The 16,951-nt window shown below is 46.1% G+C and overlaps 1 protein-coding gene across 1 annotated transcript in view; it reads left to right on the forward strand.

The window, feature by feature from the left end:
• The window catches only part of LOC119451039 (zinc finger protein 800-like), a 120,447-nt gene that overhangs the window by 77,205 nt on the left and 26,291 nt on the right, over positions 1-16,951 (forward strand). The window contains 1 exon segment of the mRNA XM_049666404.1: positions 6,032-6,136. Within this exon segment, the coding sequence (XP_049522361.1) occupies positions 6,107-6,136 (30 nt within the window). The 5' untranslated portion in view covers positions 6,032-6,106.

Below are 16,951 nucleotides of genomic sequence, written 5' to 3' on the forward strand. Positions count from 1 at the left end.
ACCGGTCACACACGCCGGTACGCGCCGCGCTCGCCCGGCTGGCGTTGCGGCGTGCCTCAGTGCCTTGCCGCTTAGCTTGTGCGTTCTAATTGCCAGGAGATCAAAGAGCCTCTACTGACGCCCATACAAACAAGCCACAAGTGAGTGAACAGGACGTACGACTTTATTGGTCGAAGACAAGCAGTGCACCTTCTCGTACAAGAGCAGCAATAAAACTTGCTTGTTGAGATACGCTGAAACAATAAACGCGAACTCGTAAACTGCTCACTTTCGTCATCGCACATGGCGGTCCGGTAACGTGCGACAACCAGCAGCGCAAGCAGATGTTTGCACCGACAGTCACCGTTGAAGATTAGCAACTTGCATACTGAAGCAATCGGGTGACGCAGGCATCTGCTGCCGCACCCAACACAGCAACATGGACTACAGTGCGTTTTAGCATTACCTCCTTTCCAAGCTGCACGTTTATGTTTGTCTATCGGGGCCGCTAATATGTCACTGACACTCGGTGCCCCATTTTCTCTCAATATGCACAAGTCGGTTTCGTGGGCATCACCTTCGGCAGCCACTTTTGCGGGCCTTTCTACCCAGGTGGCTATCAACTACTTCCGACCATGTAAGCACGTATGCCAAATTGCGGCTCAGGAAGCCCACAAGCACAATTTGCCCACGGCTGCAGCAGGAAAGGACGAAAAGGGGAGCACCAATCACGGTGCGTGTAAATTGGGAGTCCATGTCACTGCGCGGACTGCAGGAGCAGGTGCTTACCTCGAGAGACTGCTTCCCAATGCAAATGAATAGGCCGCCACATCAAAGAAACATAACACAGCGACCATAAACAAGTGAGATAACAGCAAAATGAAATTCCGCATTCAATCACCGCATAAGGTTCAGACAACACACTATACATTGGCTAAGATCCACATGGTAACAGTGAGGAATGACGTACACGGGTCACTTAGGCATATTCAGCAGTCCAACTACAGGCACAGTGCTTGCCTTCGTTGCACATGGTGGTCTGGTAACGAGCGACAACAAGAAATGCAAACCGATTGGGCAGCATATCCCACCTGTTTGCACCGACAGTCATCGTTGAAGATAAGCAACTTGCATTGCGAAGCATTCGGCTCACGCAGGCATCTGCTGCCACAACCAACACAGCGACATCGACTACCCAGCATTTTATCGTTAACTCCTTTCCAGCCTGCACGTTTCTTTTCTTTCGGGGGCTGCTAATATATGTGGCTCACACTTGGTGCCCCACTTTGTCTCAATATGGACAAGTCGGTTTCTTGGGCATGACCTTCAGCAGCCACTTCTGTGGGCCTTTCCACCCATGTGGCTATCAACTTCATACACTTCCGACCATGTAAACATGTATGCTGCTCTCTGTTGACGTCAAATCATAGCCAACGAAGGCCACAAGCAAACTTTGCACACGGCTACAGCAGGAAAGGACGGAATGGGGAGCACCAATCACGGTGCGTGTAAATTGGGAGTCTATGTCGCTGTACGGACTGCAGGAGCAGGTGCTTACCTTGAGAGACTGCTTCCCAGTGCAACTTACCAGGCCCCCCAAATCCGAAAAACGTAACACAGCGACCACGACCAAGTTTCCGCAACCAGATTCTGCAATCAACCACTTCAGTGTAGCTTGCACAAAAACCCAGGCTATTGAGCAAGAAGAGCAGTTTTGAACAAGACCAAGAATTAAATATGGGAATGGAATAAGAAAGCTTGCATTCAGCAAGCCACTCTGCTCTGCAAGCAGTGAAGGCCAATAACATTAAGAAAAGTGAAATGCTACATAGCACACGGTGCAAAACTTAATGCAAGACACATGCTGATGCCGCATCTGCTATTTCAGGAGAGGAATTTAACATGGCAATGTACAGTAGAGAATACTGCTACAAAGATGTTATGCTTATAGACAATGACGTGCCTTAAGTATGAGCAAAGGATCAGTTCACCTTTATGTTTGGATAAGGAAGAATGATATCTAGCAAGAATGGGGAATGAAAAAGCTTGCATTCATAGAAAAAATTTATACTTGGCACAAATTGAATTTGACAAGGCCAGGAAGCTGATTAAGGAAGGGCAAACTGATGGAACTCTTTTGGCCAGCATCGTCCATGCTTGTTCAGAGGTTGCAGGCGCATCTGAACATGAAGAATTTCTTTTGTTGAGGTACCTGGATGACTCTGCCAATATGCGTGCTGGTGGAATGATGGCTGAGGCGCTTTTCAGTCTTGATATAGTCCTACGTAGACTTGGTATCTCATCCAAATACTTCTGGATCCGCTTCTTTGTTCGTGGTGTAAGAGCCTTGTGAGTTCGGCTCCAGCCCCTTCCTGTTGGTGTAGATATATGAGGGCTCCTGTGATGAGTGCCAAGATGTGCTTGGTGCATACTCTGTTGGGGCAGAACAGTAACACATGAGATACAGCAGAGGTTAGCCAAGCTCGTGTAGTGCTTTCTATGTTTGAATCAATTATGCTGCACCGTAAATATGAACAAACATTCATATAATCTGCTACAAACAAATGACAATGTATCTCAAGACTAGCAAGCAAATACAGCGTATATCAAGCATATTTATTTCTGAACTCGGTGTTGTTTACCTTGTAGCAGCAGCAAAAGTCCACACGATGACCTGGTTGTAGCAGGCAGTAGCTTCTCTTTAGTGTGTGTAGTGTGTTGCTTTACACTGGTGCCGTCCTCTTTACTTCATGTCTGGAAGAGAAATTTTGACTGCATCAAAAATTGAAAAAACACAATTTCACAATATGAAATGCAAAAAGCTGTGATATATATATATATATATATATTGTAATGGTTTCTGACTGCACAACACATGTAAATGTACACCGTTTTTTCTAGGGAGCTTAAGCAGCATGTTAATTAACCAAATATTGCTACTGTCCATAAAATTGATGTCTGCCTAACTACGATGTGTTTGAACACCTGAAGTATTATTGGGATCACAAATGAGAACATTTTTGCGCTCATTTATACACTACAAGAGATCACACTGCTGGTTCCACAAGCAAATGCATGAAAGACATGAATTTCATGTATTACAATTGATGCATTATTATGCGTGCAATTGCTTAATACATTAAATTCAGTACTTTCACTTTAGTTTACCAAAGGGTTAATCGGTTTTGTGGACGAAAGAAGTTGCCGGCGGACTCGAAGAAAAAAAAAACATTAATAAGGCTACTCAGTCGCCCAAGGCCACGGCTACAACGAGATGAAAAATGTGCTGCGCGTTCCGATATCGCTCTCTTTCTTTCGTGATTGTGTGTATAACGACGGTCTCGCAACTACAGGTTTATTTCAGAAACGGCAACGTAGGGTCCCGACTACCCATATGTAATGCAGGATTTAGTTCGTTAACTTGTCTCTGCCTGTGAATTAACGAGACGAATATTAAATGACGATTCAAGCAGCAATGTTAAACGACTCATCGGTATTGCCATCCTCAGTCGCAGCAGAATCCGGCTCCCGTTTCGATGCATACTTGTTCCGCATGGTTCACGACCAAAACTTAGCTTTCGGGCTTACTTCTCAGCTCGCAAACACGTCACTTCACCCCAAGTTAAACAACGCGAGGTGTCGAAGCGCAATAAAGTGGTTTTAACACAAATAAGTGTACCGACCAATGAATCCGTGCTTGCCGTGTCCCGAAAATACGTGTAAAAATTTTAAATCCAGGCGAGAGGTCACGTGTGAGGTCGATGATGATGAACGTTATTTTGCGTCTATAATGACAAAAAAAACAAAACAATAGTGTTACTACTCAAAAGTAGGATGTATAATTAGGAATAATAAATATGCACTCTTTGTCATAAAATAACACTTCGATAAGCGTGGGAGTAAGTGTGTAGGTTGAAATTGCGCTTACTACGGTGCCTCTAGTGGGAGACGACGGAACTCACCGGGGCAATTTTTTTGAAAACGCACTAGGCTTGGTTAATTAGCCGCGCCAGCACGGTAGATTTTTTTGCCCTCTGTGGGCATTTGTTGAACTTGAGAGTGTGAGAGCCCTGTGCCAGTGCTCTGACAGCTGCCGTTCGCGGCGCTGTTCGCCAGCATATCGCCGGCGCGCCGCTGGCGCCTTACGACGGCCGCCCGGTGCCTATTACGGCACCATTTCGAAAAATTCTCGCGGCTACGTGTTCGTTGTAGACTCATGCACAACTGCAATACCACAACTAAATTTCGACCTCTGGGTGGTTTAGGGGCCCTTTAAAGTTACGGAGCGCTATTATATTATTGTCTTTAAAATTAACCATGCGCCAAAATTGTTTAGGGTTAGTTTTAAGCATGGAAGGTAATGTGCTGCTTAGGATGCTATCTATGGTGTCTTTAGGGCCTGCGCATGTTCATCGGCGCTCTGTATGTAGGCTGGCTAACGAGCATTGCTATGGCTTAGTTTAGCTGATTTAAACAAGTGCTTTTTTTAAATAAAATAAGCGTTTTAGCTGAAAATTCTATCGTGTTTTTTTTAGATTAGAGGTGATCATGTAAACAGGGATGTACTTATCTGTTAATTCAGTCACTTGATTAACGAAGATACACCAACTTGACTGAACATTATGGCAGTCAAATTCATGCAAGTATTCATCAAGAAATACGGTGAGTTCATTATCAATTGAAAGAAAGTCGGCCTTGTTTTAATTTCTTAATATCTTGTTCTTTTTAATCGGTTTAGGTCGCTCGAGGCAAACTTTAAATGAAAGTAGGCAATGATCACTGATACCTGGCAAGCATGTCGGAAATAAGATCGGGTTGGGTAGTAAAAACGTGGTCAAGTGAATCAGAAACAGACGGGCAAGCGGGGGTTATTCTTGTTGGTTCCTTAACGATTTGTTTCAGCGAAAAGATATTGCACAGTTCTAAGAAATCTTGCCCCATAGAGGAGTTAGGATACACTGTGAAAGGATAATTTTTCCACATAATATTCGGCATATTAAAATCGCCAAACAAGAAAATTGGCACTGGGTTGCTCGCATGTGGCTCGCATATGGGCAAGAACTCTAAAACCAAAATTTCACTACACAGCCTAAAAGGGCAGCATTGCAGAGTCAAGGCTGTCAAGGTTGCATGCACAATATCTGTTTCATGTCAGTGTGCAATGCACATAGGGCTGCACACAACTGGTGCTCACAATGTGCTTGTGCCTGTGGCCTCGACCAATGAGCAATGGTGGCCTGCGTGCTCAAGCAGTAGGATAGTTCTGGTGGAGCCCGCTCGTGATTGAAACATCGCGGACATTTTTATGTGCCATAATATTCAGGGTTTTCGACTTTCTACAGGGTAAATAAAAATTGGCAAGCTGTGCTCTACTTTCTAAAAATTTAATTAAAGCGGATTGGCACGCAAAAATGTTTTAGTAATAGCGATAATTTTTATGCGTTAGTTTCTGTGGACCTCTGGTGGGGAACAGAACGCACTTCACTGTAGCATAAATTTCATTGAAGTGGCATTCGTTGTGGTGGGGTTCGACTGTAGTTGACCTTAGCTGAATAGCAGCTGAATTAGACAGTTTCGTTGGTGCTGACTGGTTGATATCTAGAGCTGCACTTTTTGTGAACTGTGTTACCTGTTTTATGGTCCTCGGGTTGTAAATATCCATGTGGGCTCACAGTATTGTAGTTGGGTAAATTAAGTACAACAACCTGTGCATTACCAGTGAATGTGAAAAGTGTGTGAGAGAAAAGAAGCATGCTGGTGCCTGGATGGCCTGGCACAGTGCAAGGCCTGAACATGCTACACTGGAGCGGACAGACATCACTAGAGGAGCTTTTGTCATCTCGTGGGTTTTGAATGAGAAAGCAGAAGACACCTGAATTTCTTGTTTTCCTTCACTTGAGGCGAAGATTCCATTGCTGCTTGACATGTTCAGTAGATGTTTTGTGTCACATAGTGTACTAAAAACTATCGATGAGTAGGAATATGTTGGCATACATTTGAGATATGTCTCGCCTCACAGAATGGATCCTGACTTTAAGGGGCGTTGTTGCAGATGTCTGTACACCAAAGGCCATCTGTCACCAACAGGATGGAACAGGACCTCATGTGACACGGTTCATTTGGCAAGATGGCATCCTCGGACAACAATGGAGCCACTGTAAGACATAAGTTTAATTATTTCTCTTGCTTTAATTTTTAAACCAATTTATGCTTGCAAACCAAAAGGAACATGAACTTGCTTCCCTTAGCAGAGCTGTTCAATAAGTTATATAACCCCATCCAATAAAAAAAGCGGGCAAGTTTGCACTCCGTCGTGCAAAGCTTAGGCATAGTGAAAGTGTCAATCCTCAAGTATTACTGGCTGCTACTGCTAGGTATTAACTTGGTCTGCTAGGTCTTGGTTTAACTTAACTATGCATTTAGGGAAAGTATTCTCGAGCGATCCTTGTCGGAGGTACCTTCCCTTTCGCGACTTTTCGCGTGACTAGCGCTGGACGCGTTGGCGCATACGAGCGACAGCGTTCCTAGCATGCCACAAACGCAGGCAGGCAGGCAGGCAGGCAGGCAGGCAGGCAGGCAGGCAGGCAGGCAGGCAGGCAGGCAGGCAGGCAGGCAGGCAGGCAGGCAGGAGCCGTGTTTGTGGCAGGTGAAGCGAGCGCGCACCTGCGCCGGCAGTTACTAGGCAACCTTTGTGGCGTCAGCAATAGCTCCGCGCGTTGTCTCATTGGTGCTGCTACAATTTGTTTCTCTCTCTTGCTCTCATTTTTTATTTCCCTCTCCCGAGCATTGCATGCGCCACGCACATGCTCTCCTTCCCTCTCCTTAACGTCCCATGTCAAGGCAACATGTGCACGGCATAAAGAGCAGGCGAGGCACACGCCGCTCCGTGAGGTGGTTGCTATAGGCAACGCTGTGACGTCATAGCTCGGCGAGGTTTTGCGACAGCAGGCGCCGCTTTTTACGGTTAGCTAGAACAGCTTCGCTGTTGAAAGCTTTGGGCTGAGTATTTTATTTGTGACAATATACTTAACAATATTGAGATTGCATTATCTTGTCTCTGTTGTGTGACCGACACTGTGAAGCGGAAATCAATAATTTGAAGATGAGTTTCATGGATGATTGTTGCTTTGCAATTCCAACTCGCCCAGATCAGCACTTTAATGTTTTTCATGTTTCAATACTCATTGCATTTGCTCAATGTGCTGCCATTTAACCAGGCCCAGTACCTGGTGGTTTACTTAAACATGGACACTGTCATCAAAAAACTGCCAGCAAAACTTTAAAAAGGCACAGTTTGATTATTTTACCTGCATGACTTTATCCATTATAATGTAATTACCATTAAAGCATGATCACTTTGTGATAAGGTAAATACATCAGTCAAGCAGACAAAATGCAGGGGACCCATTCTGATGAGTCTGGAATGCAATAATGCTTGTGTACCATGTATTAGGTGCATGTTCAAGAACGCCAGGTGGTGAAAAAATGTTAGTTTCGCCCTAAGGGCGAAGCAATGAATGCGATAGCAACACAGCAATGTCATACGAAGTAAGGTGAGCGGCTTTGGTAGCAATATGAATTGTAGTAAACATGTGCTGATTAAGTAAGCAGGTGTGCTGCGGCGTAAGTAGACCGACATGAAGAGAGACTCGATGACCACGAGAAGGCGCGTGTGAAACGGTGGTGTTGATGAGAAGCGCTTCCCGTGGGCAGCGTGTGCGAAGGGACACACCTGTAGTGCTGCACTGCCGATTCGGGCAGCATTGCATGTGTAGTGTGCGTTGGAAAATGTGGCCCGACTATTACTAACTGAATGAACAAGCGTGGTGTGAGCGCGCACAAACAAACATAAATAGATCACACTGAATGACTGCAGACAATGACTGTCAAAACGCTGGCAGCGAGCGCATACGCTGCAGCGGGCAAAGGTACGTGCGGTCTATCGCTTCAACGGAAACTGAGCGGCGAATGCACAGCGCATAAAGGTCAGAGCCGTGTGGAGATAAGAGACAGTGCGGGCGAGCGACGAGCGCGGTTGTTGGCAGATTAGAAGTGCGACCCCCCCCCTGCGCTCCCTCCGGCGCTGGCTTCCCGCTTCCTTGCTTGCGCGTGGGTGATTGAGTGCGTTCGCTCTCCGTGATAGCGCGCGTCCCCGCACGCTTCCGCTCGGGCATACGGTGCGCGGTGAAGATTTTATCTATAGGGAACCTCACGGCGACGGCGACGGCAAAAATCCGGTTGAAGTGTCCATATAATTGCTATCGCAATAAAATTAATCCAGAGTCCCACACTATGGCATGCCTCATAATCGGGTCATGGTTTTGGCATGTAAAACCTCAGAATTAAATATAAGTTAAGCATACAAATGGATGGCAATGTGCCAATACATAAGTTAGCCTCCACCTTTCTCACAGCTGCAAAGTATAGCTGTATTTTTCACCATGTGCTTGATTTTGTGAGAGAACATGTTTTGGCGAGGGCAAAATTGTAGCCATATGTATGTACCAGGGTTATTCAAAAAGTAAGGGCCGTTTGTTTATATTTAAATATTTACACGTCAGAATAAAGTTTTATTTGTGCAGTGACATCTGTTAATTCTTCGCGAAGGTACTCAAGTTATTGTTTTGGCCCTGCAGTCATCTGCTTGTCGGGAAATGCAGACGACAATGTCCGCGAAAATCGTTGCTCCCGCCTGTTGTGAAGTGCGAGCTGTACTTGGATTTTTTTCATGCAAAATGAACATCAGCTTCTCAAATTCATCGGGAGTTGTGCCTAGTTTATGGACCTACAGTAATGAGTGAAGGAAAGGCCAGAAAGTGGTGTCGAGACTTCAAAAAAATGGCCGCACTAATGTGCACGATGAAGAGTGGAGTGGCAGGCCCAGCATCCAGACCAATGAAACTGTTCAACAAGTGGACCGCGAATTGCGATTAGATGGACGACTGACAGTTAGTGGTCTGGCTGATAAATTTCCACTTGTTGGACGCCCTAAATTTACACGAATGTAACTGAAAAGCTCGGATATCGCAATGTATGTGCAAGGTAGCTACCAAAAATGCTTGCTGACCAACTCGAATAGCAAAGAATGTCAAGTGGACGAACGTTTTTGGACCGCTACCGACAAACGGAAATGAGTTGTTTTCGCACATTGTTACAGGCGAAAAGACTTGGATATCCTACGCCACTACAGAAACAGAACAACGATCAATGCAGTGGCAGCACTCTTCTTCACCAAAACCTAAAAAAATTCACGCAATCTCCTTACCCGAGTCGGAAAATGATAGCTACCATTTTCTGGGACATAGGGGGCATTCTTTTGGTTGACTTCATGGAATGTGGGACCACAGTTACACCTGACGTATGCTGCGAAACGCTCACCAAACTGAGACGTGCGATAAAAAATCGACGGCGTGGGAAACTGTCATCTGGAATCGTCTTCTTCCATGACAATGCGCGTCCTCACACCGCTACCGGAACCAAGGCATTCAATATATTGGTTGGGAATTTTTGATCGCTCACTCTACAGTCCCGACCTTTTCCTTTTTTTGCGCTTGAAACAGTGGCTTGGGGGACAACGGTTTGAAGACAACGAGAATCTCAAGACCGCCATTGTCAACTGGTTCAATTCCCAGGTGGCGAGCTTCTATGCAGAGTAACTAAAGAAACTGGTGCCGCGGTATGAAAAGTGCTTAGAAGGTAACGGTGATTGCTTAGAAAAGTGAAGTAGGTTTGTCCTTAAACTAAACCCGCCAATAAAAACTTATACTAACGAATATATATATATTCTTTAGGACCAAACGGCCCTTACTTTTTGAATAACCCTGGTAGTTAACCCTTGTAGTTTCAAATGAGCAATAACTTAAGACCTCATGTGGCCATTTAAAATCTTGTAAAATCTTGCAGAAGTTGTCAGCATTTTGCATGTAAAACCCCAGAAAGAAGAAGAAGAAGCCTGAATATAATGCAAGTGACAATTTTTGGTCCCTTAATGCCCGTGCCCTCCCTCCCGCCATTCGCTTCGAGGTGTTAGATGGCAGGTCAAGTTAGATATCACTTGGCCAGGGCTTGGCAGAGGGTGATTGACACAGACTCACCGCCCACCCCATCTACGTCTGATTGCACTTGTTATTTACTGTATATACTCGCGAATCTTGAACACGCTTCTTATTCTGAAAAATCTAAGCAAAGTTGGGGGGTGTGTTCATTATGCCGGGTAAATTTTATGGGAACATTTTTTGAAAATGCAAAGAAATAGTTAAGTAAGACATTAATGATTTGAAAAAAAAAAAGCATTAGTTAGCTTATCCTTGCATAAAAAATGCACGTATACTACTCGCAAACCGTAACAGCCTTTTTATTGCACGTCACTGTGCATTTGAACCACCAGACCTGTCATCCAGGCCGCTTTATACACATTGTGGTTCCACAACAGCTCGTCCTCGCAGCTGCTTCCGGCCTTCTGCCGTTCTCGCAAGCGTCACGTTGAAGTGCTGCTTTTCGACACCTGTTGTTTTGACAAGCATGGTGTGTGCTTCTTTCACGCTGTGTGCCTCTTTCCTCGACCGTCCTGCTCATCGGCACGTCAATTTATTAGTGTCTGATCAGTGTTTCCATTTCATGAGCCCTTCCTTACTTGCACTCTCCCGTACGCTGTGCCTGACCGCGCATCGCACATCGCATGCGCATGCTCTTCTATTATGGGAGAGTAAAGTCCGTAAACTGCGTAAACTTGCTGTTGCAGAGAGCAGTTGCATTTTATTTCTCTCTCAAGTTTGTGAGGCGCGTTTGTGCCGGCACTGGCGGCAAACATGTGGTAAGAATAGGGTGAGCGTTATCACGGTCACTCTTTCCATCAGGTCCCAAGCGATAGTGATAATGCGCAGCCTGTTCTTACCGCATGCTTGCCGCCAGTGTTCCCTCACGACCTCACCTAGTCGCAAGTGTGAATGGGCCCTAACTCGTCATGGCTTTGCCATCAGCTTCAGTCATCAAACCCACCGCCTCTGCTGGTGCGCCGCCACGGCATGTTTCCCGCTAGCGTGAATGCCCAGCCTACATAAGTGATCTGTAGAATTATGCTTACATGATCTTCGTGTTTTTCACGTGCCAGTATTAAATATTTACAGCACGGGCATCAAGATTAAGTGTGCTTGCTTTAAACACATGTGTGAGAGTAAAATATTCTAGTCTCTCCGAAAAACTACAGCACAGCCAATTGTGGGACTGCTTCGCTTACACCCATTTTCCGGCAGGGGAAGGGTTGACGATTTTTCTTTTGGCCCTGATTTTAGCGCTGTTCGTTTTTCCAAGTCATGTACCAACTATATTATCATCATCATCAGCCTATATTTTATGTCCACTGCAGGACGAAGGCCTCTCCCTGTGATCTCAAATTACCCCTGTCTTGCGCTAGCTGATTCCAACTTGCGCCTGCAAATGTCCTAACTTCATCACCCCACCTAGTTTTCTGCCATCCTCGACTGCACTTCCCTTCTCTTGGTATCCATTCTGTAACTCTAATGGTCCACCGGTTATCCATACTACGCTTTACATGGCCTGCCCAGCTCCATTGGCTAGTTCGGCTATGTAAAAGTAAATTCAAAGCCTGAACATCCTTGTTACATAACTATAAACAATATATCCTGTGCCATAGGCACTGACTATGGGGGTGCTCTGGGGCTCGAGCCCCCCTCCCCCCCCCCCCCCGGAGATCCGTAGCCTACTCCCCCCCCCCTAGCAGATTTGCATATCTGTGGGTATTTAAGCAGCTGGTTCTTCAGTATTAAAATCAGTTAGAAAGCGCTCGTCCTTGTGTTCTCCTTTTCTGTGTCCCTGTTTGCTTGCGCACAAAAATTTAAGAAAATGAATCTGTTCCAACTAGGCCGACTTGCAGTTATGCTTCATTACCACAGTTCTGTTACCCACATAATTTGAGGATTCTCTTGCGTTGCCTCCGCATTCGCACTTTTGTTGTGGCTAAAAGCTTATGGCACCATTGTTGGTGCGGACGTGGACGGCTTTTAATTTATACTTTCGCTTTATTTCGGATAATCCTCACAATAGGAGGACAAGCGCATTAGAAGCACCAGCGGCGGCTACCTCTTCCGTGTTTCCTCACTTTAACATTTATTTTATTGCGATGGCAATTATATGGACACTCCAAAGCGGATTTCTGCTGTCGGCGTCCAACACTGCTCGACGAGCGTCCCATTCTGATCTTGTCGAAAACCTCCGAGCCGACCCCAGAGGCACCGGCAACAGCCACCAACGCCGCACGCTTTCAGTGCGAACGCGGGGCAGAACACCGATGGCGTCGACAACAGTTCTGCGCGTTGCTGGTGCTGCTGCATGTCCAAGTTTATACAGCTGATAAAACCACTATCCTTACTCCATATAGCTTTCTACTCATTTGCTATCGCAATTGATGCTTCGCCTTTCGGGCGAAACTGCGTTTTTTTTTTTTTAATCTGGCTTTCTCTGCGCTCACAAAGAAGTATATTTGCGGCTGAAACCTATGCACTTTTATGGGCTGTGAAACACATTAATGAATTAAACCTACAAAAGACTATTATATGTACCGGGTGCGCAAGGTATTTGAGAACACAATGTTGGCTTCGGGCAAAGAATATTTTGGGAAATACTTCTCTTATGGTTTATTTCCACAATTACTAAATGAATCCGCCATCCACAGCAACAACCGATTCAATTCGGCTTTGGAAACGGCTGCATGCACGGATCAGGTGGTCCGTAGAGATGTTGGCCACTGAGTCAGCAATGGTGGCCTTCAGCGAGTCTTTTGTATTATATGGCTGTTTGTTGGCCTCTCTCCAAACGACGCCCCGAGACATATTAGTCGAGCGGATTTGAATCTGGAGAACTAGGAGGCCACAAGTTGGGAGTGACGTGGTTGTAGAAGTTGTCAGCCAGCCACTCCTGGGTGACGCAGGCGGTGTGGGCTGGAGCCGAATCTTGCTGAAAGACATAGTCTTTCTTTCGAAACAGTCTCTATCCAGGACTTTACAACGGTGGCAGCATTAACGCGGAGTCCTTCTGCAAAAAAGTGTGGCGGCATGACCTCACCCTCGTTGCCGACCATCACAGACGGAACTTTTGTGTGCATCACTGTAGGCACCTCATCAGCACTTGGGCAAAGCCACCTGTCGTTACGGCGGTTAACTTTTGGGTCTTGGTCAAAGTTCTTTTCATCTTTTGAGCATTCCAGGCTCCTCGGGTCTCTTCAGCTTGCTTAGCAACTGCTTGGATCGGAGCAGACAATTCTCCCGAGTTTTATCGGACATGAATTGCCTCCTCCTCATGACACAGTAGTGGAACCTCAAGTCCTCGTGCACAGCCAACTTGACAGTCGACTCTGCGACTTGGAGCTCCTTTGCAATGGCCCACATTGACTTCCCTGGGTCGTCGCTCACGATGACTTGCAGCCGCCGGAGAAAATTAGAGGTTCTGACGACGTCTGACCACTGACTGTGCTTTTTCCTTTTCGCCACAGATGCCAAGTCACCACCAGAACACATCAGTTCTGTCCGCACGTTGTAAACAAAAGACTTCGCTATGTTCAGAAAGGTGGCAATTTCCAAGTCGCTGTGGTGTGCGGCCATGGCGACGAGGACTGCATGGTGTTTCATTTCCTGCGTCAACCTGTACGCTTCCATCTTTTAACCAACTGCGCAGTATGAATCATAAGGGGTAAACCAACAAGAAGCCGCACGCCTAGATAGATATGGTGAGCCTGCTGGTGTCTATGGCGATAAGGAATAGTGTTCTCAAATACCTCACGCACCCGGTACAGACTCTCTAAGCGTTGTCAAGGCTTTAGTGTCGCTACTAAAGCATTGTTGGAGTTGGGGTCGTGGTCTATCCGAGTTCGACGTCAAACTGCGGGTCTAGCCGACGCTGCCGCTGCTACCAGTTGTAGGGGTTGGAGTCGGGCATATCCAAAGTGGTAGCTGGCCCATGCTGTCGTCCGCCTCATCCACGTTGACGCTGAAGACGTTCAAGGGAGGAACAGGTTCTCATCGAGAATGAAGAGTACAGGGTTTAATTACATTATTTACATGAGGAGTAGGAGAACGATACATCTCCTCAGTCTAACATGACTGGATCGAAGCATACTACATCGAAGCACTGGCTACATCTCAGGGCAGATGGGAGAGCACTTGGCAGATGGGAGAGCACTCTGTGGCCCGCCAAAGTCTCGCTTAAAAATCCTTTGTCCAAGCTGCGGTCCCACCATCCTCCAATCGGAGCGTCGAGAGTCACCGAAGGTCCGCCTGAGGGTGAGGGTGCGCGTAATCCCCCGGCGCCAACCTTTCCCGACCACATTCGGAGAAGTGCCCTCGGGCACACACTGCTCACTCCCCCACATAAAGGAGGGGACACTCGTAGACAGGTGGCTTCGCGCCTGACTTGAACTGACGCGTCTGTTGTTCCTGAAATGGGCCAGCCACCGACGGGTTTGGAGGACGGCCTTGGCGGCCAGCTGGTCTGTCGAGTGACCGTGAGAAAGCGTCCACTCTTCCAAGAGTCTCCTCTTCCTATAGTGTCGAGACACGTACTCTTTGTAAGGTGTAGAGACATGATGTCGCCGCTGATCTTTCCCGGCGGGACGGCTGTTCAGCCTCCCGAAGCGATTCGTTGCATGTAAACAGGAGATACTTCCAAGATTGCTGCCCCTGCTGGTCGCCGAACGTAACAGCATAAGAATCCTGTAATTATGGACCTTTATACACTCCTGAGCACTGTTTATGCATGTAATCAACGTGTCATAATATGCTGGGTGCCTGGGCACAAAGGCTTGATCAAGGGTCATATGCTTGCCGACAAAAATCACCACGTCCACAGCAATAAAAGATTTCAACTCTTCCATAGCTGTCCCTGCCATATATTTGAAACCTTTCTATTGCAAAAAATTAAGGGGCTATTGGGACGTCCAAACCTTTAATAAACTTCATCTATTTAAGCCACAGTTAAGCACTTCCCCATCCATAATAAAATCGTGACAAACTGATTTCCTGTTCTGGCGATTAAAAATAGGGCACACATACGGGACACACAACTTCTTGCTGACTGGTGATGAACCTCCTACATGTGGTAGATGTGGTGAAAGGCTGACCATCATCCACACCCTTGTTGAGTGTCGGGAAGCAGAAATCGAGAGGAAAAAGCACTTTCCTTGAGTATATCGGCAGCGCATCCCATTACACCCAGCAGAGTTTCTTGGCACAAATCTGTTATTTGACACCAGATCTGTTTAACATTTTTTAAATGACATTCTTACACAGCACATTATCAGTCCATTATGCACCACAGGGCAGGCTTTCCGGGACAACTCGGGATCCGGAGAGGCGAAAGCAGGACAAAAGACCATGCCACATGTAAGCCACGGATGGGGGACAAAGGTGGTAACAATGGAATGTGTCCCACCTAAACCGGGATGTCTGGTCACCTTAACCATGTGTTCAAGCATTGTGCTTGTTTCTTTGCAATGACCAAACCTTTCAGGGATCCCCATGTGAGGTTGCGCCTTAATAGACAGTTTTAGCAATGTCACCGCAATAGGGGATAAGTTAGGCCCTCTGCACATGTGTGACCTAAACGCGTAGTTTGCCATGGTGGCACAGGTGGTCACTGTGATTGCCCGCTTTGATCTTAATGTGTGCTTGCTACTTGCTCTCCATCGTAGCAAGACAAAAATAAATGGTAAACTTATCCAACGCTTTGTCTGATCTTGTGCCAAGGACAAATATAAGTGATGGTTTGTCATTATTGAGGTAGCTGTTTTTGCATTTCTTGGTCTTGAGAAATGGCACTGAGCCAGGAAAGCGGTTTGATTTCCACCTATCAGATGGTGCCACAGCATTAGCAATGGTGATGTTTTGGCGATGCGGAATGCTCTAAAAGCCCAAATCTTCACTACAGCATTAATTTACTACTCTGCTTTAGCATGGCACACAATGACAGTATGCTAAAATGTTATTGTCTTGCCGTGTCTTACCATGGCATCGCAGACAGGTGGTGCATATGCAGTGGACCACGTATCACGGCAACATATCACCTATTATGCAAACTGTGCACAGTTTGGTCTCTGCACTGTGATTGGTACTCCGAGTTCCTCAAAAGCGATGACTGGAGTTTGAGGCTGGAATGCTTGGAATTCTACATCTCTAACCCAATAAAAAAATTAAATTAATCCGGCCTGCCTCATAATCAAATCATGGTTTTGGCAACTAAAACCTCAGAATTCAATTCAAAAATTCATATCAACATCACATACAACACAACACTAAAGTTCCTCAAGTGCAGACCTGTTCCATTGGCACTACGAAATACTTTTTCCAAGATAGCTCAACCGAGTACAAGCACTAAGAATTCTCGAGCAAGTGAACTCGTCATCTTCGGCGACAGCTCTAATCATTGTACATAAAAATGATCCTCTTCATGTATGTGGAGACTACAGGTGCACTCCGAATCCTGCGCTGAAGACAAATGCGTACACCCTGCCAGCATCTTCCGAGCTACATACAGTTGTGAAAGGAGGGAAGATCTCCAAGATTGACCTTCAGCAAGCACATCAGCAACTCCAGTGGATGACATCTCAGCAGAACTGTATACTGTTACCACTATCAAAGGACTGTGCCGCGCCAAGTGAATTTCATTGAGAATTTAGGTAACACCACTGCCATTTCAGCAATTCATGTATACACTGTTCAGTGGCATCGAAGGCACAGCAGCTTACCTAGATGACATAATGGTGACTGGAACTTCGGAAAAAGGACTAACTATAAGCAGCGCTACAGCTACTGTCTCCAGATAGCGAAAGCTAAGTGCAAATTTGGAGCCCCAGAAATTAAATCTCTTGGCTGCCATGTCGACAGAGACTCTGCAAGTCCTACATAGGAGAAGCCTCGGGCCATTATAAAAGCAGCAGAACCATTCACCAAAAAAGGAATCGCGA

This window comes from Dermacentor silvarum, chromosome 4, assembly GCF_013339745.2.
Source record: "Dermacentor silvarum isolate Dsil-2018 chromosome 4, BIME_Dsil_1.4, whole genome shotgun sequence".
NCBI classification, from domain to species: domain Eukaryota; kingdom Metazoa; phylum Arthropoda; class Arachnida; order Ixodida; family Ixodidae; genus Dermacentor; species Dermacentor silvarum.